Source organism: Pezoporus flaviventris, unplaced genomic scaffold (assembly GCF_033815535.1).
Source record: "Pezoporus flaviventris isolate CSIRO_AGI_PZ_B2104156 unplaced genomic scaffold, CSIRO_AGI_Pfla_v1 ptg000129l, whole genome shotgun sequence".
NCBI classification, from domain to species: domain Eukaryota; kingdom Metazoa; phylum Chordata; class Aves; order Psittaciformes; family Psittacidae; genus Pezoporus; species Pezoporus flaviventris.
The window spans coordinates 3,167,702-3,186,889 of NW_026892677.1; the positions used below are offsets into that span (position 1 = coordinate 3,167,702).

Sequence of the window (19,188 nt, forward strand, 5' to 3'; positions counted from 1 at the left end):
GCTACTGTCAATCCAGCACCAGGGTTCACTGAACAGAGTTCTTTACATTAAATTCATACTCGAAAGAGTGAAGCATCAAGGCGTGCTGGCAGCTGCCTGACTGATGATTCTTGCTATCTTATGACACGGCTGTAGTCAACAGGACCGCAGTGTTTGTCAGGACATTTGTCAAACCTCGATGCAGTACATGTCACTTGGAAACAGGCTATTTGTGCAGCCCTACAAATACTTGCAAGGGAACAAAGGTAATAAACCAAAGTGATAAAGCATCTCAGGTGATCGTATTTCATTGCCTCTGCACGCGTTTCTATTAATGCGTGTCTATACGTGCACGCACAGTAAAGATGCACACAAAGTTCACACTACACATTTCATGGACTCTACTCACCTCAGTTCTTTTGGGTCAAATACTAATTTCACATCATTGACAATAGCTGGCAAGTATTTAAGTGCTGCCCCCTAAGAAAAACAACAAACAAACAAGATTGAGATTCATGTATTTAAAAGGCAATGCAAAGACTGCACACAAAGAGAATCACACAAGTGTAGGCTGTTCTGGCTTAACCATTCTCTGCTGCTTCAGCTGAACCCCTGTGCCCTGCTCTTGGCAGATTCTTCCAGGGGTAAGTTACCTAAACTGGAACTCAATGAAAATGAAACTTTCAGATTTAAAAGATGTAAAAGAAAAAGGTGTGAAAGATGAGTAAGCTGGTAAAACTGACAACCCAGACTGAAATTAGACACTTATCAGATCCGCTCCTTACCACACAGTATAGAAACTTTTTGGTGCATCAATACATAGACACAGAACCAGAGAGCAGTTTGGGTTGGAAGGGACCTTAAAGCTCATCCAGCTCCAACCCCTGCCACGGGCAGGGACACCTTCCACTAGAGCAGCTTGCTCCAAGCCCCTGTGTCCAACCTGCCCTTGAACACTGCCAGGGATGGGGCAGCCACAGCTTCTCTGGGCACCCTGTGCCAGCGCCTCAGCACCCTCACAGGGAAGAGCTTCTGCCTAAGAGCTCATCTCAGTCTCCCCTCGGGCAGGTTAAAGCCATTCCCCTTGGCCTGTCCCTACAGGCCCTTGTCCCAAGCCCCTCTCCAGCTTTCCTGCAGCCCCTTTAGGCACTGGAGCTGCTCTCAGGTCTCCCCTTCAGGAGCCTTCTCTTCTCCAGGCTGCCCCAGCCCAGCTCTCTCAGCCTGGCTCCAGAGCAGAGCTGCTCCAGCCCTCACAGCACCTCTGTGCCCTCTTCTAAACTCGCTCCAACAACAGATAAGCAAATGTTCTACCTAAGAAACCTTAAGGCAGAAGTCTTGGCTTTTAATCTTACCCATATTAGCAGTAGCTGTGAACAGTACGAAGAGCCACAGGGACACCAAGGAGCATTGCCTCACCTGTATGTACAAAACCACTTCTCTATTTTCAAACAGCCACACTTCTCTGCCACAACCCTGCTCGTTTTCAATCCAATTCCACCCTTCGTGAATGCGAGGTCAATTGTTCGATTACAGTCACAATACAACCTCAAGTAGCCAGCGTGCAAAGTTTGCCAACACTTGCTGATCACTTCTGACAACAGCAAAGCCCCCAAGCATGTCAATAGCCAAGATGCAGATTCCAAGTGCATCCCAGTTTTTATTCATAGGCCGTTTAAACTGTCCAGCTCCGTCATCCAACATCTCCATGTGAGCTTGAAGGACTACTTCCACTCTCAGAAATCAAGCCCATAACTGTAGTTATGCAAATAGCCCCTTTACGTCCAGGCTTCTGTGTTCTGATGGATGAGGACTCTAATGACCAGTTATAAACCGCAGCCATCGCTGGGTTTTTATTTGCTGATCATTCAAATGCACGTAGCAATAAATGTTTAGTAACACGCACTAAAAGAGAGCTTGCATTTTATATCTTGGATTCAGATTTCACACTGAGCTGGCGCCATCATTAAAATTAACACTGTAACAGCTTACATCAAGTACTAGCAGGTAAAACTATTTACAGCATCCATTTAAAGCCTGTAGTTACAACAATCAGCAGCAATTTAACTTCTACTTGATGGGCTGAGCAATTAAAGTTTAATGGCTTCAAAAGTAAAGGAATTTGTGCAAGTGTTTCCCCAATTTCCAATCACATCTGACTCCACTGTGACAGGCAGCATCACCGGACAAATAGGTTCTGCAGCCACGTGATGAACTCTGCATCTGCATAATCCAGGTCTATATAAAAGCCTCTTGTCGATATTAACTCCTGTCATAGAGCAGCTCTCACTGTAGGTTTTACTCTGTTAGGAGCTGCAGCTGAAAGGAGATCTTTTGGTAGCAGTAGCAGGGTTGCAATGCTGGTTATTCCCAGGGTACTGGAACACAGAAGTGAGGAATGGTAAATTCAGCAGTTATGAAACCTGTTCTCATGTTTTCATATAACATCAGGAAAAGAAAACCAAATAAGCAGTCTGGTTTATTTTTTCCCCCTACTGAAAGAAGTTAAATTCCATTCCTTTCCACCTGGACAAAGGTTCAAATTCCTCATTTCTGCAAGAAGGCCATGGCAAACTAAATGGAAATCTTCACTTCCCAGTTCCAGCACTTGAAAATCCAAACCAACATTAGAACAAACACACTAATGAAGAACCTTCATGCTTTGACTTTTAACCAAACAGGTTTTTGCACTGATTCCCATGTGATCGCATCACATACACAGCTGGAAACAGCAGGCAACTGACTCACTCAATAATTATACATCCTTCTGAGCTGGGCTGCAATAAAAATGTTACTGCCCAAAGGGGTTTCTCTCTCCGGAAAACAAGAGAGAGATTATCACTGCTCTTACCAGGCTACCAAATCATTCACTGTGAGTACCACAAAGCGCACAGCTGGCAAAGGGGAAAGCAGAAACAAGACAGTGCATCATGTGGACAACAGCTGCATTTTCCCTTTTAGTGAGTTAAACTTCCTGGAACACTCACTGTTATACTGACTGGTGGGATATTATTGGATGTTTTCTCCTGGGATGTGATTCACATACAAGCCAAGGATCAGCAAGATGACAAGTGCACGTCAGCCTGTGAGCTAACTCCAAGTACATCTCATCCCTTACTACCCCCTCTCCCCACCACACACAACCTTACACACTTACATATATGTGTTATATCTCCCTTATGAACACTGCATCTATGGGTAAAAGTTACTATACCACAGCCAAAGAGCATCCATATGAGGATAACCATTAGCTGACACTTAACACATGAACCAGCTGCCAATACAACCTATTGAACTGCAAAGTCAATGAGCATAGTGCTTCAAGGATACCCTTCTAAACTATAAGAAAAGGCAATTAAGCATGCCAAGAAATAAAACTCATTAAGTGAGAATAATAAAGTCCAGAAAAGTCAAAGCTTTGCCTTCAACAGAATAAATTAAGCAGTAATTGATGGTCACAGCCAATACAGAGGACAAAATTCCAAGGTTTCATCATTCCACACAATAATTGCAACTTATTCCTTAAATCATCACAAGCACCTCTCCAGAGCAGCCAACCCTCACAACCCCCAAGATAAATTCATCGATGTACTTGTAATGACTGAACTGCTAATGACTGGACTTCTTTAGAGCAGGCAGCGAGATAACATAGGGGATTTTCATGTTGGAGAAACACACTCAGTGATGGCTCACATCAAAATGTTTGTTGGCAGGGGGAACCTTCAGACACGGTAAGAAGGTAGAATAGATAAGACCACGTGCAATAGAGGTGTTACTTCTACTTGTGGTCCCTCTGAACATCAGTTCACTGCCACAGCTCTTCTTTGCATGATGATGCATTTCCAGACAGGCTTTAATGAGACAAGAATGGGCAAGGAATGGGATCTAGCAATGGAAAAACCTAGCACATTGCTCAGATCTAAAGGTTCTAGACATTTCTATGACTATGTAAGCTTCATATGACTGAGTAAACTTCATTTATTTTTCATAACAACAAAATGAATCCCAAAATTCCCAACTGCCAAAATTACCTGGAGGAGCTGCCTTAAGAACAGCACCCAAGATTCTCATTTCTTCATGAAGATATGAGTAGCTAGATGTTGGCACAGGGTGCCCAGAGAAGCTGTGGCTGCCCCATCCCTGGCAGTGTTCAAGGCCAGGCTGGACACGGGCTTGGAGCAAGCTGCTCTAGTGGAAGGTGTCCCTGCCCGTGGCAGGGGTTGGAGCTGGATGAGCTTTAAGCTCCTTTCCAACACCAACCATTCCATGATCCTATTATGATTCTATGAAGATAGGTATCTACTAGCAGTCCTCCCAGAAAGAGATGGCAGGGCAGATGCACAACTCCTCTTCACGTCCTTAGGCAAATGTAAGCTCCTCAATTTTTACATTTGGGAATCCCACCAAGGCCCAGGCAATCTGATTCTCTCCTCACTTACATCAGAAGTGACTTTAAGCTACTTAGGAAGGAAACCCTAGTTTTCTCTAGGACATGGTATAAGTCTGACCTCCAAGCCCAGCTCCCCTAAAGCCCTCCACAGTTTTAAATTGGGGAATGGAAACAGACAGACTAATACTTGCCATGGAGTCTGCTCCTGCAGACCTTTATGTTTGTTGGACATGACTTCACTCATAAAAAGCAGCACTACCTTATGCATTCAGTCACCAGCATCCAAAGTCACCTACGTCCACCTTTTGAAAAGCCATATATATTACTTTTGAACACTGACAATCCAACACCATAGCAAGCCATGAAGAACATACCTATACAGAGGTAAATATGCTCAGAAACATGCTTAAGAAGCACTGCAAGATTAGTACAAATACAGCTTATTTTATATGCTGCTTGGAGACAGATCTTAAATACGGTCTGTCTCAAAGGCAGAAAGTGATGCTGCAGTGTGTGCATTCAGCAAGTGCTGTTTGCAAGCATCTCCATTGCTTTGTCACATCTGGTAGCACTTAGTACATCGGAAAGCTTGTGGAGTAACATAAATTACATACTCTTAAAAATTTTACCACACTTGAGCTAACACTCTCATGTATTAACACAAAGCGATGCTGGAAGGGGAACAAAAGGATGACACTATATTCACAGAACCCTAGACTGGCTGGGTTGGATCATAGTTTGCCTGTTATCCAAACTTATAGCAGAGGTGACTTCAAGCTACTTAAAGGCAACCCTGTGTTAAGTCAGTGTGCTTTCCTGTGACATAGAAGTGTTTGGGCAGACGATTTGCCTTCTACCAAGCGGCAGAAGGATGCTGGGCACAGTATCCGGGTGCAATATCATGGCAGTGACCAGCATGAACACAGGATGGGCAGAGACTGGATGAAGCAGCCCTAAGGAGAAGGACTTGGGGGTGTTGGGTGATGAGAGGCTCCCCATGAGCCGGCTTCGGTGTGTGCTTGAGCCCAGAACCCCTATGTGGGGATCAGCCCAGTACATGTAGGGGTGTTTGTGCTGGGCACTGCCATGATACTGCACCTGGATACTGTACCCAGCATCCTTCTGCCACTTGGTAGAAGGCAAATCGTCTGCACAAACACTTCTATGTCACAGGAAAGCACACTAACTTAACACAGGGTTGCCTTTAAGTAGTTTAAAGTCACCTCTGATATAAGTTTGGATAACAGGCAAACTATAGGAGTTTTACTCATTTACTTCCATTTATGACACAGTTGAGAACACTGAGCAATCTCTTCATCAATACAAACCAGGAATTATGGCTGTGATAATAACACTGGTCACTGGTAAGTGAAAACAAAGCAATACAGGGTACAACAAAGCAGTCTTGCAAGAACACAGCATTCTTTTATCCCATTCTTAGGTTTAGACTGACAAGGAATGTCAGAAACATGGTAATTAAAGCTTCTCTCCAGCAGTTATTGAAGAAAACTGCAATAGTAACTTCAGGTTGTCATTAGACTGAAAAATGGGATATTAAAGGATATGTACTCCAAATAGGATACTAGGATTTGCCTAGGATTTAAGCTCTTTGTACTACATAAAAAGCAAAACTACACCATTTAAAAATGACATTTTCTGAAGTCATTCATTTCAAATTGCACACCCAGTCTTAAAATTAGGTATACAATCCTTGCCAAAGACAATATATTCTTATGAACTCTTTCATTTGATGAAGCAGAATTTGTTTTACCTGACTCAATTTGAACAGGATTTTAATGTTAATTTTCAGCTTTCGTGTCATTCAACACAAAGCACCAACCTCCTACCCAAGCATCATCCTGATGCCATCCTGCTGAAGCTCATCCAGCCAAATCCAGCCCTGTCAGCAGCTGGATGAAACGATTCCCAGGAATACCTCAATTTATGAACTGCTCCAGTCTACAGCAATCATTTGTTCCCAATCACAACAGCACAAGTGCCTCCAGCACAAAATCCAGTGTAAAACAGCACTAAGCATGCTCATAAGCCCAGTGGCCTTGCACTCTTCTATAGACTGTGTTTGTTGCCAGTGTAACACTTTCCCATGTAGGTTCTAAGAGCCACAGAAACCTCAGTCTGCAGTTACATTTTGTTACCCAGCTCATTTTAAATGATGGCCATGAAATACTCAACCTGCTGGAAAAGACCAATGCAGACCAATGCAGTCTCTTTGTTTTGTTCCAGGTACCTCAGCAACTTGTAATGTATGTCCCTGTCTTCATTTAAATGTTTTCTTGTGGCTTTAGGAGTAAATGCTTCATATTAGAGTGGGAAAAAGCACAGAATGGATACTGAGAAATACGTATCCTGTGTTAGAAGCGACAAGGATTATTATAACACCACACACACACACAAGAGAATTTGCATTAGTGAAATGTTATCACCTTCCATCTCAGCCCTGTGGTCACATTATGGGGTAATTTTACATGCACACCTACTCTATCAAGACCATTTAAAGCACAGAGAAGTTGTCTTTTCCCAGCCGTCCTGAGCAGCAGCACAAAATCACACGTAACAGCAAACGTTAGAGCACACTGCAAGAACCCTGCTGAGAATCATTCAGCTCCCTCCTCCAAAGCCAGCCGAAATCAGACGGTGCTCATCAACCCGATGCAGCTGGCTCAGCTGCCCTTGTTTCCAAGGGATGCAAGAATAAATTACCAGGACACATTTGCATTTTTATCTCAACTTGAAGCATCGTGTTAGGCTTCAGCTGAGCTCCTGCTTAGATGCTGAAAGGTTAAGGGAATAATTGTCACACAGCCAGTAGCAGGAAATAAGAGGAAAACCAGGATAGCTCAACTCCATTGGAGTCATTAAAACCACGAGCGCGTGCCAATGCTGCACACCTTAACTTCAACAGGGGAAGTTCGGGGTAGAGATAAGGAAGTTCTTTACTGTGAGGGTGGTGAGGCACTGGCATGATGAATGGCAGTAATTGTTGGAGAAGCAGAAAGATTACACGTTGCTATTTTCAAGTACCAGTTTGATTTTAAGAATTACTGCATTAAAACATAGAATCCCAGCCTGGTTTGGGTTGGAAGGGAACTTAAAGCTCATCTAGTTCCAACCCCTGCCACGGGCAGGAACCCCTTCCACTAGAGCAGCTTGCTCCAAGCCCCTCTGTCCAACCTGGCCTTGAACACTGCCAGGGATGGGGCAGCCACAGCTTCTCTGGGCACCCTGTGCCAGCGCCTCAGCACCCTCAGTTCCAGATACAAATTCTCCCCTACACTATGAAGTTTTGACTAGCTATAACGCTAAAAAAGGTACAAATTCGTGATCTCTTTAATGTCTCTAAACCCTTAAATCCTAGCACAACTCTCACAGTTCTCTTTTGAGGAAATCTTAATTTTAAATGTACCCAAAGCCTTGAAAAATTCAGAAAAGGGGCAATTTAAATGCAAAAATATTAAGGAACTGAAGACCTGAGCTACAGTCAGAAGCAACCCATCAGCTTCCACAAGGACATAAACATGTGAATAGATAAAGACTAATTCTTGCTAAGAACTTAAGACTACAGCCATTCATTCTCCCCTGTGCAGTGTCAGCTCGAAGGCTACTCTTAACAGACAGGCTGCAGTAAAGCAGAATTCAGGATAACCAGCCCAAAGAGGAGAGTTTCCAACATTCCACGACAAACTTTCCAGTGGCAGTTCTGCTTCCTGTTGATAAACTATCAGGAGAGATTACAATTTGTGCAAGTAGAAACGGAAATATGCTAATGTACGAATTAAGCATCTCTCTCTTCTAATGTGAAGCACCTTCATTTTCTGTGTAGGTCAGCTTCTTATCTCTCCAAACAGATTGATTTTGTACACACTTAGCTTCCCCAATATGTATATTAAAACCAGTAAAATAAGCTTTAAACTGCTGCAGCCAGATCTGCTGATCTTGGTTGCATAACACAGGGACCGGAAAATATATCTGCTTATCTTCACTAGTTTCTGTACAGCTTCAACAGAGTATTCAACAGCACAAGAAGTGCTCCACCACCCTTCCAAGAACATCCCTGGCCCTAGCGTGCAAGATGCCCATGCACCAAGGCTATCTAACCAATGAATCGCAGCCCTGCCTTGTTCTTATTGTACCTCTGGCTGAACCCCAACACCCTGGTGCTTCTCTGGTTGCCCCTGCACATGGAACCAATGAGCCCAGAGAGCTGTCAGCTATGACTCCATGGTGTCCTCCCCAGACTGCAACTGTCAGATGCAAATAAAGCATCCCATAGGGATGAATTCACTCTTCCTGAGATGGCCCGCTTTACATTTGTCTACCTTGCAGCTCACATTTTGAGGTTGTGAGGTCCTCCTGATGTGTCTCACCACCAGCACGGTGCTTAACTACCAGCTCCAGATCATACAATCACCACAGAATGGTTTGGGTTGGAAGGGACCTTAAAGCTCATCCAGCTCCAACCCCTGCCACGGGCAGGGACATCTTCCACTAGAGCAGCTTGCTCCAAGCCCCTGTGTCCAACCTGGCCTTGAACACTGCCAGGGATGGGGCAGCCACAGCTTCTCTGGGCACCCTGTGCCAGCGCCTCAGCACCCTCAGTTCCAGATACAAATTCTCCCCTACACTATGAAGTTTTGACTAGCTATAATGCTAAAAAAGGTACAAATTCATGATCTCTTTAATGTCTCTAAACCCTTAAATCCTAGCACAACTCTCAGTTCTCTTTTGAGGAAATCTTAATCACCCTCCCAGGGAAGAGCTTGTGCCTAAGAGCTCACCTCAGTCTCCCCTCCGGCAGGTTAAAGCCATTCCCCTTGGCCTGTCCCTACAAGCCCTTGTCCAAAGCCCCTCTCCAGGTTTCTTCTCTGTCCCTTTAGATATTGGACGATCACTGACAAAGATGCTGACCAAAGCCTGTAATGTCACATCCATTTCACATAGTTATTGAAACCCTCCCAGGACTCGACATCTTTGTCAGCCAAGATGCACACAAGCCCTACTCACTCCCCTCTCAAAACCACCCCACATTCATCCACCTATCCAATAATTCTATTCTTTGCAACAGGAGGACACATTTCCAGTTCCTGAAGAAGCCGCAGTGCTTCAGTGGGTATTTGAACATAATAAAAGCAATTCCACAAGCTGCAAAAAGCCAATACTAACAATTATGTGTTCTAAGAGCTAAGTAATTAGAGTCCAAAGAAGATGAAATCAATGAATAATGAATGAAAGGTTGTCAAGGCTTCTGAAATGCATCCACAAGCACACTTCTCAGACAGCCCCATACTGGCTCATCTATCAATGCCTCATCTCCCAGTGTACTTCACATAGGCAAATGCAGACAGCAGATGGGCTCTACTGTCTGAATGTGAAACAACACATGGACTGGGACAGACACTGCTGTAGTGTCATCTCTCCAGCCTTTCCTAGGAAGTTTGTCTTCTTTTCCTGCATTCTGGGTGAAGAAAAACAAATGTGTTTTGGGGGATATTAATCTAATACTTTCCAGACGTAAACTGTGGAGTAAGGAAAAAGCCCACGTTCATCTGCCTTCTTGGAGTAGGCCTCACAAATGAGGCTCAGGAAAATAAACCTTACATCTAATGCTGGTAATCTGAAAGCATGCTATTTGAAGAGCACCAGCTAGCACACTCCAAGTCACTAACTCAAACTTCCCCATTTCCATTCAGAATAGATGCTTTGTCAATGAAATGAAAATACCTCTTCCCTGAAACATGCAATATCCCTGTTTTGTTATCAGATAATACAGTCTCAGTCTCCCATCAAATAATCAAACTCAGTAGCTTTATCCCCACTATTTATGCTGTCTGCTCAGTATGGTTATTACTAGCCTGAGACCTGCAGGCACTTGGCCACAGCGCACCCGTGTCTTTGACTTTGGTGTTCTCCTGCTCTACTTATCCCAGCTCCCTTCAAGAGGAACCTCTTGCACTGGTGCAGTACTTGACTTCTGTCTTTGCCTCCCAGCTGCTGTAGAATGTTCTTCTAACACAACCATTGCACATCTGAGCGGGAGGAGTCCTAGTGTCAAACTCTCCCTAAATTCAAGCCCAGTTCTTAGCCCAGTTCTGACCATCATCTCTCAGCTAATTCAGCACAGCTAGGTCAAGAGTTACAGCCTTTTATAAATACTATTTGGAACCACAAGGAAAACTTCAAGGTGTAGCTTATCAAACACATGTATGACAGGCTCTGTACTTCTCCATGGTGGAAGAGGCTCATTAACAGAATGCGAGACTGGTATCGATGCAATGACCTTGGACTCCCGGGTACAAAAACATACTGGTCCTTTTATTCAGTGCTTCTAACCTCTGATATCAATACCTATGTTCACTTGAGGTTGGAGACCACATTCCCAATTCCACAAGTCAGTCAATGTGACCAAAAGCAGATAGTGTTTTTTAAAGGGACAAGAAAAAAAGACGGAAAGAACTCAGGGCTACTGTCTGGGAAGCTAGGGACCAGGTCAGGAAAGCTAAGGCCCAGCTAGCATTAAATCTGACAAGGGATGTGAAAGATAAGAGGGAAGAGCTTCTGCCTAAGAGCTCATCTCAGTCTCCCCTCTGGCTGGTTGAAGCCATTCCCCTTGGCCTGTTCCTACAGGCCTTGTCCAAAGCCCCTCTCCAGCTTTCCTGTAGCCCCTTTAAGCACTGAAGCTGCTCTAAGGTCTCCCCTTAAGGAGCCTTCTCTTCTCCAGGCTGAACCAGCCCAGCTCTCTCAGCCTGTCAGTGCATAAGTGCATAAGAACATGAGGATGTACGTTGTCATCTGCATCTTAAAGATAATGCCTTAAAATTACCTTAATGTTAAGATTATACAAGTTAAATAAGCTAAATAGCTTATTTCTTCCTTAAAAGAGAAATTAAGTTTTCCTTTAAAAATCAAAGTGAGGCATTTGCAGCAATTTAAGTAAACTTACTTGTTTGAAGCACATTCCTTAGTCACCAACCCTTCACTCGAAGCACTAAATGTTAACCACATTTGAAGTAAAATACTTATGGGCATAAACACAAGCATACACCTCATGTACTACCTACCTGTGGGTTTAGGACCCCAAAGTAAAGTCAAGATGGAGATCTGGAGAGTACGTACCTTCACTATGACAGTCTGATCAGAGATGCTGCTCATCATCTCGTTGATGGACTTGAAGAGCTGCAGCAGAGACTCCCTGAAGTCTGCTTCTCCTTTGTTTTCATAAAGTCTGAAAGAGAATTAGGTTCCATAAGCACAACCCAACTAAAACAGAGTTTTAATTCTGGTTCCAAATGACAGATGATAATTTGCTGCATTACTCATGTTTTTTGAGGTTCAAGAATATCTGCAAGCTTCTTCACTGAACCAAGAGTTTCCTTTCACAAAAAACAATAAAGACAAGCCAGACAGACTGAGCTGGGCCAGCAGGAACAGCAGATTCTTGTTTTCAAGCTTCCCATGTGAAATGCCACATCCAGTATTGTCTCTGCCTTCAAGTCACAGCGAATCCCTCAGCGCCGACCCAATTCCGTGTGCCCACACAGCAGTGGGATAGAGTCTCGTGCCCCTGCACAACAGCGAGCAGATGTCTGGGAGGCCCAATGCCAAGCAGCTCTCTGATGATGAGGCCAGAAAGCATCCAGACAACTTGCCAGCAATCATTAAAGTCTACCAATGGCCTAAGGTGAGTGACCTTAAACTCTGTGGAAGATAAAGAGAAAACCCATCAACCCATTATTTGCTAAGAAAAATCATAGTTATTTTTTCTATGGGAAGGGAACACTGAAGTTAAAATGCATTTCAACTCTCATTCCTGGCTCACTAACACTGAACTAGTTAAGCAGTTTCCAAATACAGTCAGTACAGATGTCGCAGCAGAACGACTATTCCACAACTCAAGCTCAAAAGGCAAGTCCCCGTGCCTTCAGAGGGATTTCTTACAGCTGATCTGCCCATAGGGGCTCCTCTTCTCTCTTGGTCCTTCTCTCTACCAGATGGTTTCAGGGGGATAAAACCTGCCCTGAGACACCTGAGCAACACTAAAGTCAAAAACCATCCAGCTAAGGTGAGGAACTTGGGTCCACTGCTTCAGTACAGCACAGGAATGAGTGTTACTGAAACACTCTTGGATATTTTGAATGCAGAATGATCTCTGCTTCAGGTGTAGGATGAGACAACTCCCACCAAGAAATAAGAAAGGAGAAGACCACTACGTAAATCCTTTATATGTTTTTCCTCACCTTCGGCAGTAGGTACAACTCACCTACAATAAAGGCTGTTGTAAATACACTTCTTGAACCTCAGCTACACAGGCAATGTGACACCCCCAAAATCAGTGCTTAGGAGAAGCTAAGGAGAATATGGCATCCAGGTCAAATCTAAACAGGAGTGCTTATCATGGAACCCTACAACAGTATGGGTTGAAAGGGATGTTAAAGCTCACCCAGTCCCAACCCCCTGCCGTGGACAGGGACACCTTCCACTAGACCAGGTTGCTCCAAGTCCCATCCAACCTGGCTTGAGCCACCTACCACAGGAGGAAAGGGGTCAAACATGGACTTCAGAATGTTCTTGCTGCTTTACACTGAAACTAATATGTATCATTTTTAATGCTGTGTTCATAAACCTGTGGGAGCCACAGGTACTAAAAAATGCTATTTCACCAGTACACAGGGGAAATGTATGCTACAGAAAAACATTAAACCGAGCTGTTCTGTTGCACAAGCTTCTATTCCCCGTTTAGGCTAAAAGTGGGGGTTATGCAGGAGAAATTACTTGTGAATTCCCAATTTTGTTAATGGATTTCAGGGTGCCCCTGAACAAATTAGGGAGGTGAAACTAATACCAACAGAAAGAGTAACTAAACTTGAGAGTCCAATAATTCAAAGTGCTTCAAAAGAGCTTGGTGTTTCAAAAAGGAAATAGTAATAAAAATAAGCAGGTCACCAATGGGTTTCTCCTGTCAGTTATTAACATGTGTTTAACACACCTGATAGCCACAATGCTTTCATGCACTGTGAGCAAACCAGGATTACACCAAGTCGACCCTTTAGCACTGCCTTCAAAACGTTAAGACTGCTGTGCAATGCAACACAACCACTGGGATCATTACTGAGTAAACCAAATAAAGCTATTGCTAAAGTTCACTTATAGTGTTTTGCCTTTATAAACCTTGATATACTGAACAAATAGATTTGCCACCAGTCTTTAACTAGGTAAGCGAGGCTTCTATGGATTTATCCAGAACTGAAGCTTGCCTGCAATTATATTACTGAAATACTCCATATATTTAGTCCCCTACTGTATTATCAGAGTTAAAAACATGCAATATTTTGTTAATGGAAGATTCTGCTGGCCCCTTGTGATTGGCCAGTGAAACACTGCTGATATTTCAGAAGGTTGCTCCAATCCTGCGTCGTAATCACTTCAAATCACACACCTCAGGCAGGATTGGAGTCTTACAGCAGAGCAAATCATGGCGTCCTTCAGCTCAGGAGCTTTGCTAATTAATCCCCTGTCATTGAGAGCTGTGTCTTCCCCGTGCTGAAGAACAGCGAATTAGTGCTTAGCAGGAGGAAATCCAATGGCCAATACTAGAGGGTCATATTGTCTGTAAATCTAATCTGCAGCAAGGGATAATTATTTCTTTTTCTGATTTAAAGTGATTTGTAGGACCCGTAGCAGTGTAAGTGACATTCAGTATTTTATGAATCTCACAGTAAGACTCCTACAGAAACAAATTACAAGCTCTCAATTAGAGAAAGGTTGGTGGAATTGATGACTTCAGAGCTCTACATAAATCCCTTGTAATAAGGTTGTTACTGTCGCTCAGAAGCAGTAAAAGTATTGAACCTCGGTGAGGATGGACACATTATCAGTTTGGTTTATAGCTTCTTTAATATTTTGTGTATAAAACAGAGGCCTGGCTTCAAAATTAACAGGACAATTATTTGTGCTTGGCTTTACGGATGGATGCAGACAGCACCAATGTGTTCAGCATGCAGGAGGCTGAGTAAGGAGCACAAAACAGGCCCCCAGCACCCCCTGCCACACTGGACAGCAAAGGAAGAGCTTTCACAGAAAGCCAGTAATTCTCCTATCACTCTCAAAGAAGAGATTTCTGCAGCCCTTCTTCCTTCCCACTTTCCCATCTCACTCACTGAAACCTACTGAGACTGCAGGGCCCCACAGATCCAACCACAGAATCCTGGAATGGTTTGGGCTGGAAAGGACCTTAAAACTCTTCCAGTTCCAACCCCCTGCTACAGATCTCAGTCTCCCCTCTGGCAGGTTAAAGCCATTCCCCTTGGCCTGTCCCTACAGGCCCTTGTCCAAAGCCCCTCTCCAGGCTTCTTGTAGCCCCTTTTGCCACTAGAAAAGCCCAGGCCTGGATGAGGGACAGGAATGTATGAACACTCAGCACCTTCAACATTCCAGCCACAGTACCAGACAGTTCCTAACAGCAGTTTCCCAAATAGTGGCAAGCTTTAATTGTTCAGAGACCTAAACTATAGACAGCTGAAATACATGATTTTAGCAGTGCGGTACTTAAAATGTACAGCTCTATTCAGGATATCTGGCTTGCCCCCTCAGGAATAGCCGTCTTCTGAAATAAGTCCCAGATACTTCTAAAACATTACAATATTGAGCAACTTTAACTCGTACTATAGGATTTTGGCCCTTGTGGAGCTATATTGGCAATGGGAATGACAGGTTTCAGCATCCACCACACTTACTGATTGAACAATATCCTGGACCGGACTATGAACTTGAAGATGTACTCCAAGGCTTTCATAGCTTTGAAGAGCTGATCTGTGATCCCGCACTTCTCCGCGTTATCCACGTACGTTTTCAACACTTTAGTCAGCTTCCTGTTTAAATACAGAAAACACAAGTTACAAGCTCACACAGAAGAACTCCTATCCTGAAAGGACAATTATGTGCCCAACAAGCTACAGAATTACTTGTACAACTAATGAACTCCTTATGCTCTTGGGTTGGCTGGTGAGTAGCTGCAAACTATGCTTGAGTAAAAAGAAAAGACACCGACCGTAATACCATTCGACACACAAGCAATGCAGCACGTCTCAGGCTTATTTTCTGCTGGCTATTTCAGGATATTCAGATTTGGGTTATTACAAAGATGCTGCTACTAATAATAATTGAAGTAATAAAACCAAATAAATTAAATACAAACTATTAGAATTAAAACTCATTAAATAGGAGTTTCTTCATTAAACAGGGCTTCCCCTTTACACAGGGATTTGGGGCTACAATCTGTGAAATTTACTTCTCAAAGATGTATCTAACATCAGTTGGAAATGCTCTTATTCCACATTTTGGAGTCTATCAAACTTGAAAGTGAAATCCCTTTAAAAACGATGCCATTTCAGCTACCTCCCTCCCAACGAGCATCAATCACAATTTTAATGCAACTGAAAGTAATTCCATTGTAAACCATCCTAGCTACAGCACGTTTCAACATCCACACTAAAACAATATATACCACTAACGGAGAAGAACATAGATTAGGCAGATATCTTGATATATGGGGATTTATTTAAATAGGAGAAACTGCCTCAGAATTTTAATAACTACTTTGATACTGTCAATGCAACAGCTCCTTAACCTTGTGCAATAAAAGGCAGGGAATAGAAGGGATTTGTCATGCCCATGGACACAAGTCAAGACAGACTCCAGGAAATCCAGAATCCTCAAGCTTAACCCTGCTCTTGCCTCCCTGCATTTAAGGAGGGGAGGATGCTCTCTATGCCTACACCAGTGCAAGGGCCACCTTCAGCACGCGTTAATAAAACCAGATGCTCAAGGATGCTTCATCCTTCACCCTTTTGAGGCAGCAGAGATCCTAACCATGGAGAAATCCTTAAGACAGCCAAAATAATGGACTTTTGGGATTTTTCATTCTTCACTGCTTCCTCCCCAAATAATGCAGATAACACAGGGTAGATCATCAATTTAATGCACCAAATGGATCTTTGAAGCATCTGAAATGGATGTGATTTCTTTCTCAGTTCTGACTAAGAATTACTTACGAGTGTTTTCTTTGCAAAAGAATTCTTGAAATCATCAGATCAATCCCTCTTATACCCCAAAATCAAGACTTCCTCCTTGCAAATTGATCCAATTGCTTTACTATTGTTATTTTAAGAGGGAAAGACATATTATGTCCAGACTTCTTTAAGAACCTCCTACGTTCCTAAGCTCTATGAGCAATTCCCAAGGAACCTACACAAACAAGGAGCTGAATTAACATTATCTGGGAAAAGTATACAAGCCCCATTAGAAACAGTAGAGCCGAACATTACGTGTAGGCTAACGTAGCACTGAAATGCTTCTTGATGTAGGTTTCCAAGACAGGATTAAAATGTTGGAATTTTCTGTCAGCGATCAGTCCAATGATAAACACCTGTAAGAAACAGCAAAACTATTGCATTAGCCTCAAAACAACTTTCATTTCACACATTCACCCGTCTTTATTTTCAGTGAAGACACCTTAATAACATTAAAAGACATAGATTTTAGCTTGTGACTATCTTCCCAATGTCTTAATATTCTCTTTTCCTGTGAAAACTTCCCATTCATAACAAAGTTTTATGTTCTAAGCAGAACCTTTCTGTCCTAAATTCTGCTGCTTATCCACTACAGTAACTGGACTCGATTGCTTTCCTCTTTTCTGAGAGGATGACATAGAATCATAGAATAGTTAGGGTTAGAAAGGACCTTAAGATCATCAAGTTCCAACCCCCCTGCCATGGGCAGGGACACCTCACACGAAACCATGGCACCCAAGGCTTCGTCCAACCTGGCCTTGAGCACTGCCAGGGATGCAGCATTCACAACCTCCCTGGGCAACCCATTCCAGTGCCTCGCCACCCTCACAGGAAAGAACTTCCTCCTTATATCCAATCTAAACTTCCCCTGTTTCAGTTTGAACCCGTTACCCCTTGTCCTGTCACTACAGTCCCTAATGAAGAGTCCCTCCCCAGCATCCCTATAGGCCCCCTTCAGATACTGGAAGGCTGCTCTGAGGTCTCCACGCAGCCTTCTCTTCTCCAGGATGAACAGCCCCAACTTTCTCAGCCTATCTTCATACAGGAGGTGCTCCAGCCCCTGAGCATCCTCGTGGCCTCCTCTGGACTTGTTCCAACAGTTCCATGTCCTTTTTATGTTGAGGACACCAGAACTGCACACAATGCTCCAGGTGAAGTCTCACAAGAGCAGAGTGGAGGGGCAGGATCACCTCCAATCCCTTAGTGATCAAGTCCAACTGAAACTCCAAGTGTATTTTCAGAGTCAATAATAAATAACAGCAAAGAAAGTATTTTTCAGTAGTAAGCTTCCTTCAAGCCTTTACACGGTTTTATTCACCAGCTTTATTTATCCATCATTACAGTAGCTACGTTTTAGATACCATGCAAACAATTAAAACCTTATCTATTTTGCACAACGCAAGCTTACCAAAGCATCAAACACCAGTGTGTCAAACGTCTCACTCTCTGAGTTCTCCATCATTATGTTAAAAAGTGCATCCAATGTGTCTTGAAGGAACTGCAAATACATACGCAGGTCATCATGTTTTACAGGAGAAATGGAATTCAGATTTCACACGCAGGTTTTTAGAGCTGTATTTGCTTTCATTTTTCCATTTCACAAAACAAAGACATTTAAAAAGTTAGCCAAAAAAAGGGAAATTTCACATTGTTGCTTTCAGCAATTATTTTTTTAGTTGAGTATCCAGACATATGTATCACTCAAATAGAAAAACAGGTCAGAAATCACACTTGGTACACTTGAATAAGGAGTTTAATCTATTGCAGTGAACGAGCAAGTATGCGTTTCAAACCTCAGTTTCAACATACAGTCAAGAGGATCATGCAGTTTCTCAAAACTGATGTTTCAGAGCACAAACCAGACAAGCAACTGAGTCTCATGCCAAATAAATCAAGTCACCCTCAGTGGTTTTGTGCTGAGCAATGAGCAGTACACAGCACATCACTTTAGATGGCTGCATCAACTCAGGTCCACAACTTCAAATGAGAGCACACATGCAGGCATGGGAAACAGAGCACACAACCTGCTGCCCCAGCCCAAAACTACACGCCTCTAGCACTGTAACACAGGAAGAGTCTTCACTAGCCAGTTGGCTGGACCCTGATCTGTGCAATATGAGAGTAAAAGCAGATTAGTGTCAGGGGATTCAGGATAAGCAGAGAGATAAAAGATGGTTTACACATGTAATTACAGTATTTCTCCCCAGTGACAGCAAGAAATCAATGAATGGAGCAGAGATGCCCATCAACACACTCATTTTATCAGCATGGGATGCTGCATCTGAGCAGTTCCTTCCACCAGATGACAAAAATGACATGAGGTTCCTCAGAGGCAGAACAAGGATGGATTGTGGCCCTGGTTTGTATTTGTTTTGGCTGAGAAAAAAGGGGTTCAGCATGGACTGTTCTGGCACATCTGTCTCAAACAAAGTAACAATGGGTTTGTAAGAATGGGTTTCATCTTGTAGATGAGAAAAGGTATAGCTGGGGAGGAACATCTGAACAAGCAGAAGGCAATTGATTCAAACTGGGTTTGTTCAGCCTGGAGAACAGGTGGCTCAGGGAGACCTTATCACCATGCTCCAGTAATTAAAGGGTGGCTACAGAGAAGACTGAGACTCCCTTTTTACATGGAATCCCATGGAAAAGACAAGGGGTGACGAGCACAAGTTACTGCTGGGGAGATTCCCACTGGACACAAGAGGAAAATTTGTCACCAGGAGAACAAGCCACTGGAAT

The 19,188-nt window shown here is 43.3% G+C and overlaps 1 protein-coding gene across 2 annotated transcripts in view; it reads right to left on the bottom strand.

The window, feature by feature from the left end:
- Positions 1-19,188, bottom strand: part of DOCK1 (dedicator of cytokinesis 1) — a 315,244-nt gene that overhangs the window by 231,001 nt on the left and 65,055 nt on the right. For both annotated transcript variants that reach the window (XM_061478569.1, XM_061478568.1), the window contains exons 20-24: positions 17,858-17,947; positions 16,705-16,805; positions 15,115-15,249; positions 11,498-11,606; positions 389-459 (exon numbers count right to left, since the gene is read on the bottom strand). In XM_061478569.1, coding sequence (XP_061334553.1) covers positions 389-459; positions 11,498-11,606; positions 15,115-15,249; positions 16,705-16,805; positions 17,858-17,947 — 506 coding nt within the window. The remainder of the gene's footprint in view (positions 1-388; positions 460-11,497; positions 11,607-15,114; positions 15,250-16,704; positions 16,806-17,857; positions 17,948-19,188) is intronic.